This window comes from Archocentrus centrarchus, unplaced genomic scaffold (genome assembly GCF_007364275.1).
Source record: "Archocentrus centrarchus isolate MPI-CPG fArcCen1 unplaced genomic scaffold, fArcCen1 scaffold_24_ctg1, whole genome shotgun sequence".
Lineage (NCBI taxonomy): Eukaryota > Metazoa > Chordata > Actinopteri > Cichliformes > Cichlidae > Archocentrus > Archocentrus centrarchus.
Window position 1 is genome coordinate 341,145 of NW_022060254.1, and position 16,823 is coordinate 357,967.

The following is a 16,823-nucleotide window of genomic DNA, read 5'->3' on the forward strand; positions in this document are numbered from 1 at the left end:
GTATGTGCATGTGTGAGAACTCACAGGGACATGGTCCTTCAGTAATGACAATGTTGTCCAGAGCTGAGTCGCAGGAAGAAGATACGCCTCTTTGAGCCTCAAAGACGATCTGCAGACATGCAAAGAAAACATCACGCTAAATCATAAAAGATAGAACTTTCATTATATACATAATGATACACAAAATAACATAAAGAAAGAGTTTTTCTTCAAGATGCTGATGCTTTTAGAGACGGGAGGAAACATCTGCCAGTCTAAACTCCATAACACCTGGAGGAAGGTGTTATGGAGCAAACTGTTTTTACATCAGCTAGTAACCATCCATGTAAGCAAATCTCTTTACAAACACCACCCTTTCCCTAAAGATAGAGCACAAAAAGAAGAAAGGAAAAATATTGTTTTACTTTATATACACTCTTATTACAAAGTTAAAAAATGAGCTACAATTGTAGTTATTGCTGTATTATTGCTACATTAAAATGTTTGACTTGAAGGGCTTTGTGCTTTAAAATATATGTAACCTGTAGTATAACTTAATTCAACACAGGCTGAAAAATGACAAGTATTTTCACTCATTTGAAAAGGTTGAAAATTATGACTACACTACAAAAACTGAGTAAGTCTCACAATCTTATATTCAACCAAAAAGCATTTTTGATCATGTTTTGAGAGTGATATACTAAGCAAGAGCTGAATGTGTAAGATTATTAAACTTATTTTGTCTTAAGACTAGATATTTGTCTTATTTCAAGAAATTTTAGCAATTGTAATTATCTTAGTGCACTGGCAGATTATTTCACTTACTTTGGAAAGATTCAGACTATAATCAAGTGGGAGGTGGAAGAGTTGACCAAGTGATGTCAGTAACGCGCCACAAGTAACGTGTTACTCTAATCTGACTACTTTTTCTTGGTAACGAGTAATCTAACAAGTTACTATTTGCAGTCCAGTAATCAGATTAAAGTTACTAATCCAAGTAACTGTGCATTACTTTTTTGTCATTTTTCTCAGTACAAAGATATATTTTTGCTTTCTTCTTGCTTCTCGGGGAGTGACGTCTGACTGATGTGACAGTTCAGTCCCGTTTTCAGCATGAGGACAATAACAGCACAGCGACACAAATGTAAACAGTGCAGAGAGGAGAGAGATGCGCGTTTTCTAGCTGAACTACTGTGAGTTTGTGTCAGCTAAAGATGACAACATCAAGGTTAGTTGTGCACTCTGTGCTGGCGACAAAGTGCTATCTAGCTTCAAAAACACTACATCAAATATGAAGAAACATCTAGAGTCACAACGCAGTCAAACTTACAGAGCGAGTCGCAACAGGTGGAGCGAAGCAGAGCTGCGGCTAATGCAGGAGCCCCCCAGCACCCAAACAACAAAAACTGGACTTCAGTACAAACTAGTAAGTGGGGGGAGAGCTGAAAAAGTTGAAAAGCCCTCTGCTACAGTATGTAGTAGAGGCTGGTATTGTGCCAAAAAAGTGATCGTCTGCCAAAAAGAAATTTTCGGTAGTTCCCTGTATTTAAAAGGCTGTAAATGACTTGTTGACCTATAATCTGTTAAGTATATATCAAACATATCTCTCATGAATGATATCAGGTAATTCTGAGTGAGAAACAGCATTTCTATCACAAGGTAGAAGCTGAACTCAGGTTTTGGCAAAGTGACTTTTACGTATTCTTTTTTTTTTTTTCAAGGTAAAAACTGTCTGACATTAAAAATGTCTTTTTAAACAGAAATCTGGCTCAGAAAGCTGCAGAAATCACAACTGATATAACATCACAGTTCTATAAAGATATTTGAAGTGGCCAAAAATCACTGGATTGATTATAATGTAGTTACAATAACACAGACTCATAAAGATTGTTGAAAAACAGGTTATTTCTGCATTTTATATATAAGCCCTTCATAAATCATGTTGACTGCACTCTATTTACCAATATAAGCAAAGACATTACACATAAAAGCACACAGAAATATCTGAATCACTTTATGACAGATGATCACTTTTTGGCACAAGACCGGCCGCTGTTGAAAGTAACTAATAAAATAACTTGTAATCTAACTTAGTTACTTCTAAAATTAAGTAATCAGCAAAGTAACTAAGTTACTTTTTAAAGGAGTAATCAGTAGGCGGACTACTTTTTCAAGGTAACTATACCATCACTGTTGACTAATCAATAAAATGTGAGTATAAGAGGCCAGAGAATCAATCCACTCCAAAATAATGATCTTGTTTCACTGCTAAGTCTTTGTGTGTCATTCCAGAAGCACATCTGCTTTATAACTGCACTTCAGTTTCCTTTGAAGGAAGTGTTTCAAACGAAAGGGGGAGAAAAAGAAAAGGTTACAGGACCTGATTACCCTCCTTTCGTTTATTTTGTTTTAATGATTTATAACAGTACACAGAGCTCTTTAGTAGAACATCATGTCTGTATATTGATTTTACTCAAAAATAACCTGAAAGTGTTTCAAGATCCTAGTCTTGAGCTTTCATTTCACTACAAGTGAATTGTGCAACAGATAGTGTGGCTCTAAATTTAGTAAGCAAACAGAAGTGCAATATCTCCACATTTTCATTAACTTGATCTTTGACTAGGTTTCGTTACATCATGTCAGCAGGCCCTTCTACTATGATTTATTAAATCTGAGACTCACCGGTTAACTCTTCTAGTTGTCTTTTAATATTTAACAGCAGTCAATCACAATGATGCAGGAAGTGTAATTTGCAAATAAAATCAAGACTGATTAGTGGTTAAAAGTAACCCTATAAGAATATAACACAGCTCAGGCTTATCATTCAGGGTGTGACAGCTGGAAACTTTATGAACATGTTATAAAGAGTGTTATCATAGATATGTTCTTAGGTTTGTCTCAACATCAGCACCTATCTGTGTTGTCTCATTCAGCATTCTGAGTGATTGTTTTACAGCTGTTCTAAAAGCAATTATAAAGCGATAAAAGCGGCCGTAAAATAATCTTTATATGTTTTGACTTTTATCGTGTTTAAATATATGTTTTGTAGCAACATAGTGTTTTTCTGTGTATCTGTACAAAAACACTTATGTTTCCAGTAGCTCCCACAAATCCCCAAATATTCTCCAAGCTCTAGCAAAAATGGAGCATGAAGTATTTTCAGCACATAAAATACCAGTTCTGTGTACACAAGCTCAAAAAAATGTGAAATGTATATTTCCGGAACTTTTTGAATCAGTTTATTTAGCTTTAATGCTAATGTTTAATGAAAGTTCAGAATATGAACAACTTCCCTTTGACTAAATTGCCAGGCTCCTGTGGCTCCTGTTGCTCCTGTGTACAAGTTTTTGCTCTTAGTTGTTAAAGTGACCTGGTAACACTCACAGTGAGGTTCTGACTGTTGGGTTGGGACACGGTGACAGAACCATTCAACCAGGATGGACTCTGGATACCAGTCTTGTTCCACACATCCCCCTCACTACTAGGAGTTTTTGCCAGAACTCTCAAAATATTCATATTGTCTGTCCCATACATGTAGTAGTTAAACTGAACACAGATCTGTGAGGCTGATGAGGAGATGGGAGGGCTCAGCAAACGAGCTCCCTGTCCATTAGCCACATTGTCACACTCGTGATAGATGTAGAATCCCTCTGCAGAAAGAATGACACAGAAGAAAGATATTTCTATTTCTGATCTGGAGTCAAAGCTCAATGTTTCTATCCTCAAACTCTTAATTAATCTCATTCTATATAATCATGTAACAAGAAAGAAAAAAATACGTAATACTAAATAAAACTTACTAACCTCCATCTGGGTAGTCTCCATCAGGGCCAGTGGACGGTGTAGGAGTTTGACCTTTATGTCGGGTCCAATCACTGTTGTCTGTAGTGTCCTGGCTAAAATCGCAGAATGGGTCACTGTCTTGGTTAAAGTCACAAGAAGTCACCACCACTGCTGTGGAAACACATTACAGACAGATAAGTGCATGGATATAATAACATGAGATTACATTAACAATCTGCATCAAAGCTACAAAGATAATTGATTCTTTGGAAAAACTGGAGGCAAAAATTCCATAAAATACTCTCTGCAACTCTATAAACTTGTGCTCAGTAATAGCTAATTTGACAATTCAGTAACATGTTAATCATCTGCTCCCTCTCTCTCTCTTTTTGGTTTTGGCAATTCAATAATAAGAGGACGGCGTTAAAAACTTAAGTGAACTAGTTAAAATCAAACTGTAACATTTAGGAAAATACCAAAATGAAATTTTGAAATTTGACATCAATCCACTGTTGGGTCAAAAATTTTCCTTCCACAACTTCTGCTCATCTATGAATTCTGAAAACAACAGCTGTGTCCAAAGTGATTTTGATTAAATTCAATGTGGATACATTCAAGTGAAGGCATCTAAAGCCAGTAATAATCTATAACAGAATAGACTCGCATCACATCTTTACTACACTTAAATACAACAGAGCGTGTTGGTAGGTTAGGCTTCAAGCTAATCATTTCTGACAAGTAACATCTTAATAATACAGACATTAAATACAGTAAAAAATAAGAGACAATTTTTCTGTGTATATTTGGTCTGTTTTAACACACTTGGACATTTTAAAAGGGCTCTTGTTATGAATACGTAAGATAAGAAGCTGCAAAGAGTTAAAGTCCAAATCTATTCCAAGAACAGTATTGTAGATGGATCACATGCTGCACTACTGCCACATCTCTGAGATAGCATGTTCCCTAAGCCTTGCTAAAACTGCACTTTATGTCTCCTGAATGTGCAAACCATGTAGTAGATGACTAAAACCAACATACCATCTTCTGTCTGTTCATTCTGCAGTCTGCAAATAAGAGAAAGGTGCAGGTTAAAGTTTTGCTAAAACTCTGTATGACATAGAAAAGAAAAAAAAAAAAGACACACTCAAAGGAACACACTGATGGTCATAGTGAAAGGTGCGTAAAACAATTAGTTATTCTTGGGGTGGTTTACTGAAATAGAGTGGAAGAATTAAGTTCAACCACTGCAATCCAATTCACTAAATTACAAAAGCAAATATAAATGCATCACATACATGAACATGGAAGCATTTTTGAAATAGGACACTATTTGTTTGGTCCATTGAAGTAGTGCTTATGAAGCATTTTTGTCAAATGTATTCCATTTTCCAAATAAGTTCTTTGTAAGATAGAGATGAAGAAATTCCCACTTCATAACTAAAATAGCCAAACAGTAACATTTTAAAAATGCACTCAAATGTAACATTTATAATAATTTTGAAGTGGAAACCTTATATTTTTATATATAATTTCACAGTATTTCCTGCTTTTTTAGTCAAAGCAGTTATTTCATTCAATTAAATTTTATTTATAAAAATCACAACCATAGTCATCTAATACACACACACACACACACACGCACACATGCGCACAGTACCAGTCAAAAGTTTGGACGCACTCACCCATTCGTCTATCACTAAAGTATATCACTAATAGAATGATCACTTTTGGTAACTCACCTGTACACTATCTGTCCTGCTCTGGAATTACACATCCATAATAACAAAATTAAAAATTTTAATGTTTCCATGGCTAACATTAGTTAGCACTATGAGACAGAAAGACAGATTGGAAGACTTTTTATAGGGTGAGGATGTGCAAGGGGGGGTGCTTGGGGAAGTGGTGTGGATGGTGAACTATACTGTATGATGTGGTGAAATCTGTAAATAAGTAACCGTGAACCACAAGGACAGGGTGTGTTCTCTTTAGGTGTGAGTAGGCAAGTGTGCACGTGTACCTCTGTGTGTATGTGAGCTTGCTGACCTCTCAGGAGTTCACAAGGAGGGTGGGGATGTTCATAAAACACTGCATTACGAAAAAAAGAACGTGTACTGTAAGAAATATTCAAGCTTATTGCATGACAAACATAAAACTTTGATCAGAGGGACACACCCTTTCAGCTTGTAATGTATCAGTATCAATGTACAGGTTTTCCCTGTGTTCACATTCCCTCAACACCAACTTATGGGTGGTACATAGACTGTTAGGAAAATGTGGACTGCACAAAAAAAAAAAAAAAATTAAGGAACATTTTTTAATGATAGTATAGCATCAAGTCAATGAAAGTTCTGGGATATTGATCTCGTCAGGTAAGTACCAGAGGGGGCTGTTGATCAGTTCTAGCTGCTTTGGTGCACAAGAAGGGCAACAATGACACAACCCCCAAAACAGGAATGGTTTTACAGGTGGAGGACACTGACTTTTTTCCCTCTTCATCTTTCCTGACTGTTTTTTCAGTAGTTTTGGATTTGTCTAGAGTCAGTGTCACCCCTGGTAGCATGAGGCCATACCTGGACCCTACAGAGGTGGCACAGGCAGCACAGCTCCTCCAGGATTGCACATCAATATGTGTCATTGCGAGAAGGTTTGCTGTGCCTCTCAGCACAGTCTCAAGATCACAGAGGAGATTCCAGGAGACTCTAGGAGAGCTGGACGTGGTTGTAGAAAGTCTGTAATCCATCAGCAGGACCGGTATCTGCTCCTTTTTCCAAGAAGGAACAGGATGATCAGTGCCAGAGCTACAAAATGACCTACAGCAGCCACTGGTGTGAATGTCTCTGACCAAACAATCAGAAACAGACTTCATGAGGGTGGCCTGAGGGCCAACATCCTCTAGTGAGCCCTGTGCTCACTGCCTGGCATGTGGAGCCAGATTGGCATTTACCATAGAATACCAGAACTGTCAGGTCGACTACTGTCATGCTGTGCTTTTACAGATGAGAGCAGGTTCACCGTGATCACATGTGACATTACCCAGTCCATATCAGTATAGATATCCAGCATGATTTTGTTCCCTTTGAGATCTAATGTGTTTTCAAAGTGTTCATATGGACTATAGACCTGTAAGCTTCAAGGAATCATCCTCTGGGGACAGTATATATTTCACTAAATACAAAACCTCAAAGCAGCACTCTTTTATTCCCTTTTTACTTATGTGGCATACCTACATTTTATATCTCTGCATTAGCATGAAACTCTTAACACCTCTTTAAATAACCTTTCAGTACAGTTTGCACTAGATTCTAAAAGAAACAAGCACAGCTAAAGGTCCAGCCTGTCAAGACAGTGGCTAAAAGTAGGTTTCCACTATGGATGATCTGCTTTTGCCTGAATCAAATCAGTTGCATCATAACTATTGTCACAGTGTTAATTTATTTTCATCTTGATCTTGTTCTTACTTCTTATGGGTTCAAGTTTTTTTTTTTTTTTTTTTTATTTTTGTAACAAATATAAACAATCTTTGCTTTCCACACCAACCAGACTAATTTAATTTTCCCCATACACTTTGACCTATGACCCATTTCATCAATGCCGCTGAGCTTATCTGTGTGAGATGGAAGGAAATGCTCTAATCTGATCTCTGCTTCAGGGTCAACTCTTGTGCAGTGTTGGCCCATTAAAATAAAAGCAATTGCTTTGTGTCAACAACAGGATTATTCAAAAATTCCACAGTTTTTACTTTGCTCTTCTCCACTCTAAAAGCTTTGGAAAAAATATATTTTGGCATATTATGGTTGTCTACAAATAAAGGACTTGGGAAAATATGTTGGTTTTTAGTGACTGTTAGGAAAAATTGGATCTCCCCCTCTACTGAAATCAAGAGTGGACACAGTATTAGATTGATGATGAAAATGCACAGCAAGTTGACATTTCTGATATGAAGCTGAAACCCTGCAGCCTTGAGGATTATGTAATTTTCACAAGAATTTGTGTGATGTCAAATCAACGGTCTGAGGGTGCAGAGAGAGAACTGTAAAAACTACCTATAAAATCAAATATAATGGTCACACCCAGAAACAATCATCTTGGCAATTGCTTTATCTCAACAATTAAACTACTGGGTCACATGTTTACCCTCAATGACAATAGGTGGAGGAGGAAAAGATTTAACAGTAGAGAGAAAATGAGACAGAAAATGCCAAAGTCTTAAACATCTGATGATTCTCCATTATATTATTGAGGTTCATTAATGTTCAGAGTATTTTCTTTATATTGCTTCATATGTTGGCCCCTTGTCGTCTCCATTGTGTCCTTGGTTTTTAAAAACCTGTATAGCCAAAATATTTTCCTGGTATTACATGGATAATGTATTAAATGAGATATGCAGATAACAGGGATGTGCAGCAGTAGCATTATAATAATCATTATAATAATCACAATTAGGTATAAAAGTGCTTTAAGGAATACAGAACCATCTCACTGTGTCCTAGTCAGCATATTTTGCTGGAACTTTTCTAGCTTTCAATGATTCTTAAAAGCCAAACATTGTACTGGGCATCATATAACGCTAATCTAATAATAGACCTGTGTATCATTTTCAAATGAGATCACTTTACAAAAAATACTTGATAAACTTGTGTTTTTACTTGTGAAAGCATCATGTAAAGAAATAAAAGATAACCTTTAAACACAGTAGGTGGTGGCTGGGCTTGAATCATTAAAATCATCAACATGATTCAGCTATGTCTATGACTGGGTGTGGATGAGAGTTCCAGTCTAATAAAGATACTGCTACATGAAGGAAGTCCTCCAAAGTAAGGTTTCATTATGAGCATAGGGTATTTCTCAGGGATGTGGTTTAAAATCACTCAATCAGAAGTTGTATAATGTAACTACAAGTGTCACCACTAGGTGCCAGTGTTGTACCAGAAAGTTTCAGTGTAATTCTCCACCTCTATAGTAAAAAGCAGCACAATGTTGTATTTGGCATAAGATCTGGCTGCTGTTGTGGTTAGCAATATCATCTTACGGCATAAATATTTTTGTTTTAAAACCTCCTTAGCAGCTGTGCCCTTTCTGTAGCGCATGATATACAGTACCAGTCAAAAGTTTGGACACACTCACGCACTCATATGAATGGATGAGTGTGTATTTGACTGGTTCTGTTACTGTATATGCCTCTTTGGTTAGTTGATCATTCTAAATCAGCTGTAGGGTGCATGTGAGGCTTAGCTCTATGATGGACTGGTGTGACCCGGCACTCCAGTCCAGTTTCATAATGAATGTGAAGTGGTCACAACAAAGCTATTTACCTTTTTGTGTTTGTGGACACCATCATGGGTTTTTTGTTTGTATTGTTTTGTTTTGTTTTGTTTTGTTGTGTGTGTGTGTGTGTGTGTGTCTAATGTCAAAACTAAACCAAGTAATTTATAATGCCTAAACCTAACCAGGTGACATGGTTTGATTAATGAGGCATAAAAATGATGAGTGGAAAATCTGTGACATGTATTAATGGATCTCAGGCATGAGCAGTGAAACACTTCACTCCACCTTAAACTCTGGCTATAGCTACCGTGACATTATTCACTGATTTCTGAAGTTCCGTTTATAAATTTGAGAATAGCATTTTCCCCTTTGCTGGTTTGGTTTCAAAACCTTAGATGTGATGAGACTGGCTGTGAAACTACTTGCTCATTGGCTAAGGACTTGTCAATCATAAGGTTTTTCCCTGTAATCATTGCATGGTTTTTACCTTATAATATAAAGCACCTTGAGGAGCCCTTTTGTTGTCATTTGGAGCTATATAAACAGAACTGAACTGAGCTGAAATTAAATTAATTGAATTAAAATTTTATTAAATAAACTTATTGGTAGTCACTGAGGTCAAGACAAAAGCCTTTTTCCCCTAAACCTCTATACCTAATGCTTAAGTACCTTAAACCTGCATTCTATCTGAAGACAATAGCTGTTCTTATAGTCTAAGCCTCCATAAATACTTTGCTAATGAATTCATTGTTTTAGACACTCATTTTGGGTCATACTGGGCATATAAATGATGACAGTGGGGGAAATGCTCATACTGAGGTTTCAAACTGGGAGTTCAGCAAACAAGGGATAACGTTAGGTCCATTTTTAATACTATATACTAGATAGAATGCAGGTTTAAGACACTTGAATGTCCAAATGTGGAATTTTTTTTGCTTTTTAAAACAGGAAAATATTCATTACAATGGACATGAATCAGAATGAGAGTGGACTGATAAAAATTTTTGCTGAGGAACACACACACACTGTAAGGAACACAAATAGATTATAGGTGGTGCAATCTCATGGCAGTTTATGAAATAAACTGCCATGAGATTGCATTGGCCTCTCACTCTCTGTCAGCTGGGAAAGGGTCCTGGTCATAACCCTATGTAGGATACAGCTCAGCTTCCCCCAGCTCAGATTCCCCCACCTGAGCTGTGGATCTCCGCATTTCGTCCAGAGTCACCATGGGCCTCTTGGCCACATCTCTGATCAGTGCTCTCCTTGTTCAGGCTATAAGTTTAGGTGGACGGCCTTGTCTTGGTAGGTGTACAGTTGTGCCATACTCTTTCCATTTCCAGATAATGGATTGAACAGTGCTCCGTGAGAAGTTCAAAGCCTGGGAAATCTAAGCCTAAGCCTGCTTTAAACTTCTCCACAACCTTATTCCTGACCTGTCTGCTGTGTTCTTTGGACTTCGTGATGCTGTTTACTCCCCAATATTCTCTTAACCAACCTCTGAGGCCGTCACAGAGCAGCTGTATTTGTACTGAGACTAGATCACACACAGGTGGACTCTTTTTAGTCATTAGCAGTCATCAGGCAACTTCTGAATGCAATTGGTTGCACTCAGAGAAAAGGGGGCTGAATACATTTGCACACTGCGCTTTTCAGTTTTTTATTTGTAAAAAATGTTTTGAATCACGTATAATTTTCGTTCCACTTCACAATTGTATACCACTTTGTGTTGGTCTTTCACATTAAATTCCAGTGAAATATATTTATTTATATTTATATTTGTGGTTGTAATGTGACAAAATATGGAAAAGTTCAAGGGGTATAAGTACTTTTGCAAGCCACTGTAATTCTCCTGGATAAGAGTTCTGCATTTGATATGGCTGATCAAATGATATGGCAGCCACAGGGGTGGGGCTGGAGAATCTGCTGTGGAGAGTCTGCTGTGGAGAGTCTGCTGTAAAGCATCGCGTGGTGGCTGCAGGGGCAGGGCTGGAGAGTCTGCAGTGAAGCCTTGCACAGCGGTGGCCGCAGGGGTGGGGCTGGAGAGTCTGCTGTGGATTTCTGTCTGACTTCTCAGACTTTTTATCTGATTTAGTGCTCAGTTCAGATAAAATAATTGTAGTGGGTGATTTTAATGTCCATGTAGATGCTGAGAATGACAGCCTCAACAATGCATTTAATCTATTGTTAGATTCAACTGGCTTCTCTCAAAATGTAAAGGAGCCCACCCACCACTTTAATCATACTCTGGATCTTGCCCTGACATATGGCATTGAAACTGAAGACTTAAGCCCCCTCCTGAAAGCCCCCCTCCTGTCTGATCATTTCTTAGTAACATTTCATTTACTTTAATGGATTACACAGCTGTGGGGAACAAGTTTTATTACAGCAGAAGTCTTTCTGAAAGTGCTGTAACTAAGTTTAAGGATCCAATTCCTTCATTATTATGCTCTTCAGTGCCAACACAGTGCAGAGCAGCTACCTAAACTCTGCTCCCAGTGAGGTCGATTATCTAATCAATAGTTTTACATCCTCACTGGTACGACTTTGGATACTGTGGCTCCTCTGAAAAGGAAAGCTTCAAATCAGAAGTGCCTGACTCCGTGGTATAATTCACAAATGCACAGCTTAAAGCAGATAACCCGTAAGCTGGAGAGGGAATGGCGTCTCACTAAATTAGAAAATGCTCATTTAGCCTGGAAAAAGAGTTTGTTGCTCTATAAAAAAAAGCCCTCCGTAAAGTTAGGACATCTTACTACTCATCATTAATTGAAGAAAATAAGAACAACCTTGAGGCGACTGTTTGTTGTGACTTGGCGCTATATAAATAAAATTGAATTGAATCGAGCAGTGCACGGCGGTGGCCGCAGGGGCAGGGCTGGAGAGTTTGCTGTAGAGCATCGCGCAGCGTCCGTAGCGGCGGGGTTGGAGAGTCTGCTGTGAAGCGTCGCAAAGTGGCGGCCACAGGTGCGGATTGGAGAGTCTGCTGTAGAGAGTCGTGGGGCTAGTGAGTTTGGTGTGGAGAGTCTGCTGTGGAGCAGCGCACGGCGGACGCAGAGGGGGGCTGGAGACTCTGCTGTGGAGTAGTGCACGGCGGCCGCACGGGCGGGGCTGGAGAGTCTGCTATGGAGTAGTGCACGGCAGGGGCGGGGCTGGAAAGTCTGCTGTGAAGCATCGCGCAGCGGCCGCAGGGACAAATTTGGAGAGTCTGCTGTAGAGCTTCGCATGCCGGTGGCCGCAGGGACACAGCTGGAGAGTCTGCTGTGGAGTGTCGTGCAGCAGTGGCCCCAGGGGCGGGGCTGGATAGTCTGCTGTGGAGCGGAAGCTGTGGAAACCTCACACCTCCACGTGCATGGGAGGAGGACTACCCCCACCCACAGAAATAGAACAGATGTGGGTTCTGTGCACCTCTCAGCATACCTGTGAGCATACCTCACAGTCTTTTCTCAGGCCAGTTCATTAGCAACAGTCTCAGAAATTAATCTCTTTAAATTAATAATCATGCCAAGAGTCTCAGAGGAAGAAATAGGTGCCTCAAAATGAAGACCTGACACCAGTCCACTAATACTACAGATCCCACAATACACTGTTTTCCCTGTTGCCAATGACACATTGATCAGTGATCAGTGGATAAAAAGAGCGGTCAGCACCTTTTATTGCTATTCTGAACCCCAAAAGGGCCAAATGAAAAGTGAAAAACAGGGATTTTACAAACAGGTGGGAAGCAGAGGATCTGTTTGCTGACACTGAAAGTAAACCATGTGTCTCTTTTCCCTGCCTGCGATGTGCGGGGAAAAGAGGGGATTGGTGGGACAGATGTGGGAGAAGATGCAAAGGGAGACCTGCAGAGGTGAGCTGACAGTGTGTCACTGCGTCACACGCCAAGTCCTGAAGACAGAACGCATCATAATCACGTTACACAGACACTGAACTTTATAAGAGGCAAAGGTTTAAATCACCGGCAGTTTCGGAAGAAATAGCTTCTGAATTTGGTTACGTGCCTTATCACACAAAATAACCTAAATCTGATTATAAACATCTGACTTTTGTGTCTGCATGCAGGTACACATCGCCGAGCTGCATACCCGCCTACCCATCTGGCCCCCGCGAGCAGCCCGTGTGAGAGCCCCTCAAAGCAAAGAAGATGCGCAGGCAGGCCGTAACGGCAGCCAGTAACAATCCTTCCGCAGGTTCACTGACAGAAATCTCGCTAGGGCTTTTACTTCCTTTAGTTAGAAAAGTTTGATCACAAACATTTTTTCTACACAAAACAAGGTTAGACTCACATCCAGCTGTGTTTACAAGCTGACCACACCAACAAAAGCCGGCTGCGCAGTGCAGCCAGGAAATGTTTGAAGTCACATGGTCCAATCTTGCATTCTGATTGGTTCTAGGGACATGGCGGCATTTAGGGGCAATTGGAAATTGCCGCTGAAGGCTTTTGATAATTCGGACAAGTCAGAAACGGTTATTTAATGGATTATGACGAGACATGATTGATTAGCGAATAGAACCTCTGGCAGTACTATTCGGGGGGCCGGATGGAAAGCTGTAGGGGGCCGGATGTGGCCCGCGGGCCACCAGTTGATGTTCCCTGACCTAAGGGGAACATGGGACAGGTAAAACTAAACTCAGGATAATGAGAGCATAGAAAAATGCATTAATACAAAGGTGGGAAATGAATCATAACAACCTAAGAAACAAAATGAAGAAAAGCTCAAGTGCAACACCCTGGGTCAAACCCATATTTCCCCAAATTTGCTATTACAAAAGTATTTTCTTCTTTCCATTAGGCTTTGAAAGCTATGTTGGAGGATAGATATAAGGAATCCAAGGAGAAAGCCAAAGCCATTGTGTCAAAGGGATCTGCAGTTAGTTTAAGAGCAGACATGGACCTCTATCAACACTGATTATGTTTTTGTTTTTTTTTCCCTAAAATTAGACAAAAGCAACAGTTGTCAGAGTGGGGTATTACACACAAAGTTACTTTCCTTGTTAGTGATGGTGCAGCAAATAAGGGTGCTTGTGTCAAGGAGTTTCGTTTGCGTCACACAAATTCTGTGACACATACTTTAAATTTACACATAAAAAAGGCTCTTGACCAAAACACCATGTTATTTGACATCTGGGCAAACTGTAGTAAGATAGTGGGCTATTTCAAGAGCAGCACCACTGCAAAAGGTCACTTCATTTATTTCATTGGAGTGTTTTAAATGACACTGTTTTGTTTAAGTTCTTGCTGCAGTGATACTTGAATTGATCACTTTTTTTGGCTAATTTTGTAGGAGAGGCTGACATAGCTGCAGAAGGAAATGGGCCAGCACTGAAGCTAATTCAAGAGGTGAATACACATAGGAACAACAGCATTATTGCAGTGATATACTTTGCAATCAATGAGTATCATATCACTGACACACAATGCTCAATCCATGTTTAAAAAGGTGGGCTTCTTTAGCTCCAATAAAGCAGCAGATGCAGAGAAGATGCTCATTTCTGCATGTACTGCTGTCATACAAAACAGCCCCTCTTCCTTCTCCTCCTCATCATCATTATCATCATTGTCACCGTGATCACAACTGCAGATATCAGAATATCCTCAGCCAGCGATTCAAGGTAAATTGATATAGCTCAACTGTGGCATCAATAAATGGGGACAGCACTTTTAGACATTCTGCTCTGCTAAGATTTATAAGCTCCATTAATAGAACCATAACAAAGGGTCAGACTCTTCAAATTTACACATTGATGAAAGGTTAGTGAACAACCTCCCAAGTTTGTATTAATTAAAACCACCCAGGACAAAATTGGGAGTGTCTGATACGATGCGCTTTAGCCTTTCAGCTAAGGTCAGAATGGAGACTCCTACGTTAGTTTACAGACAGTTTTCTAGCATCATGAATAAAATAATACGAATGACGTTGTGTGGCGCCGTGGCTTAGTTGGTTAAAGCGCCTGTCTAGTAAACAGGAGATCCTGGGTTCGAATCCCAGCGGTGCCTTTTTTTTTTTTTTTTTTTCAATTTTATACTATATCTTAATATTAACAATAGTAATTTCTAGGTCTGTATAATGCTAACAGTGGTTGTCATTTAATCAAATACTCAAACGCACACAGGCTCCATGCTATACATAGTGTACTATTTAACGTTTTATAATGTTTTGTTTAAAACATGCAGAAGCACGGCTCAAATTACGTTATTAGACAGTTTTGCAGAAAATTGTTATCGATTTTATCAATTAGTTTTGGTAATTACCAGAAAATTACCGCTGCGAGCAGGGTTCGAACCTGCGCGGGAAGATCCCATTGGATTTCAAGTCCAACGCCTTAACCACTCGGCCATCGCAGCCATATATGACAACACCATCAAGAGTATTGTCCAAATAGCCTGGTACATATTTAGTTTGGAAGTGGCGGTCATGCATGGCAGAGTAATAAGGCTGGCCCGTAAATTTGTGCGTAAGCTGTTGACTGGAGACCAGATCTCTTGGCAACTTTTGTGTAAGAAAACCCGCTGTCGGCTGTCTTAGAAGTCGCTAGTGCCCCCCTCGGTACCGCAACGAGGTCCGGGCGGTGTCATAGCGTATGTAGGGACGCAATACAAGCGCTGTATGTACACAAAACAGGGCAGCAGCGAAGTTTCAGGTATCCGGTGCTGTGCCGTAAAGTTTTTTCCGATTTTTTTTTTATTTTTATGTGTTTTCTTGTAATAAGAAATTCGACCTCAAAAATACGCCCAAATTCAAAGACAGACCTGGAATCATAACAGAGAGAGTAGAAAGTATTTATGACTGATGCCTTAACAGAAAATTATGTGTTTCCTGCTGTCATCTTACAAAGTGGCATTTTTGGTCATCTTAGGGGAAATTACCTATTTTTTTTTAAAGGTTGCACAACACAGTCCGCTTGTTAATCGCTTTTATTGACTAACTTGTATGTATTTAACTTTTATTTGTTCTTGGGTTTTGACCATTTAATGTTTTAACAGCTAAAGAAAAGAAACAAATGAACATGCAGTAGTTAGCTAATATTTCCCAAAGGCCAGGGAGGAACCTATGTGGGAATGTAACTTCAGTTTAGATTTCTCAAGTATATAGTCCCCTGTATTCCACAAATCAGGCAAAAACTTTTGTTGTAATAACTACCAAGTCAATGTGTGATGTTGCTTGTTGTCTTGGTAACAGTTCATTCCTGTTTTCTCAAAGTTCTCACAGAGAACTGAGTGGGTGGTACAAACCAAATTGCTAGTCACAGCCTTTCATGGAATGTACCAAATCCTCAGGGGTTGTGGGGCTTATTCCAAGTTACAGTAACCAGATGTGTTGATGCACATTTGTGGTTTGCACTGTATAGACAAAAAGCAGGTTGATGAATCAAAAGTCTTAAGAACTGACTCATTATATATTTATATATATATATATATTATATATATATATATATATATATATATATATATATATATATATATATATATATATATATATATATATATATATATATATATATATATATATATATATATATATATACACTCTTCCAGCTGCTGTGTTCTAATGATTATTCAAAATAAAAGGGAGTTAAAATTGAATGGACTCTTAAAAGGGAATAAAGATGATAGTTTGTTTGTTTCCTGGGTATTTGCATTGTCTTAACACTTTCTAGTCCTTTTTGCTTGTTTGTTTGTTTGTTTTAGCAATTAAAAACACACACTTTGAACACTCCATAACAAAGGCAGCTAAGTTGTATCCAGGAAGTTCTTTGGTTTTGTTTTTTTCTGTGTAACAAGTGGTTTCAATCAG

The 16,823-nt window shown here is 38.9% G+C and overlaps 1 protein-coding gene and 2 non-coding genes across 3 annotated transcripts in view; 1 reads left to right on the forward strand and 2 right to left on the reverse strand.

The window, feature by feature from the left end:
* The window catches only part of LOC115775612 (zonadhesin-like), a 61,477-nt gene extending 56,029 nt beyond the window's left edge, over nucleotides 1–5,448 (reverse strand). Inside the window, 4 exon segments of the mRNA XM_030723080.1 lie at nucleotides 25–109; nucleotides 3,364–3,629; nucleotides 3,784–3,933; nucleotides 5,445–5,448. Of these exon segments, the coding sequence (XP_030578940.1) occupies nucleotides 25–109; nucleotides 3,364–3,629; nucleotides 3,784–3,933; nucleotides 5,445–5,448 (505 nt within the window).
* Nucleotides 5,449–14,951: 9,503 nt separating this feature from the next.
* trnat-agu (transfer RNA threonine (anticodon AGU)) lies at nucleotides 14,952–15,025 on the forward strand. Its single transcript has one exon. It is a non-coding gene; the product is annotated as a tRNA-Thr (tRNA).
* A 266-nt stretch (nucleotides 15,026–15,291) lies between these two features.
* Nucleotides 15,292–15,373, reverse strand: trnas-uga (transfer RNA serine (anticodon UGA)). Its single transcript has one exon. It is a non-coding gene; the product is annotated as a tRNA-Ser (tRNA).
* Between the last annotated feature and the right edge of the window lie 1,450 nt (nucleotides 15,374–16,823).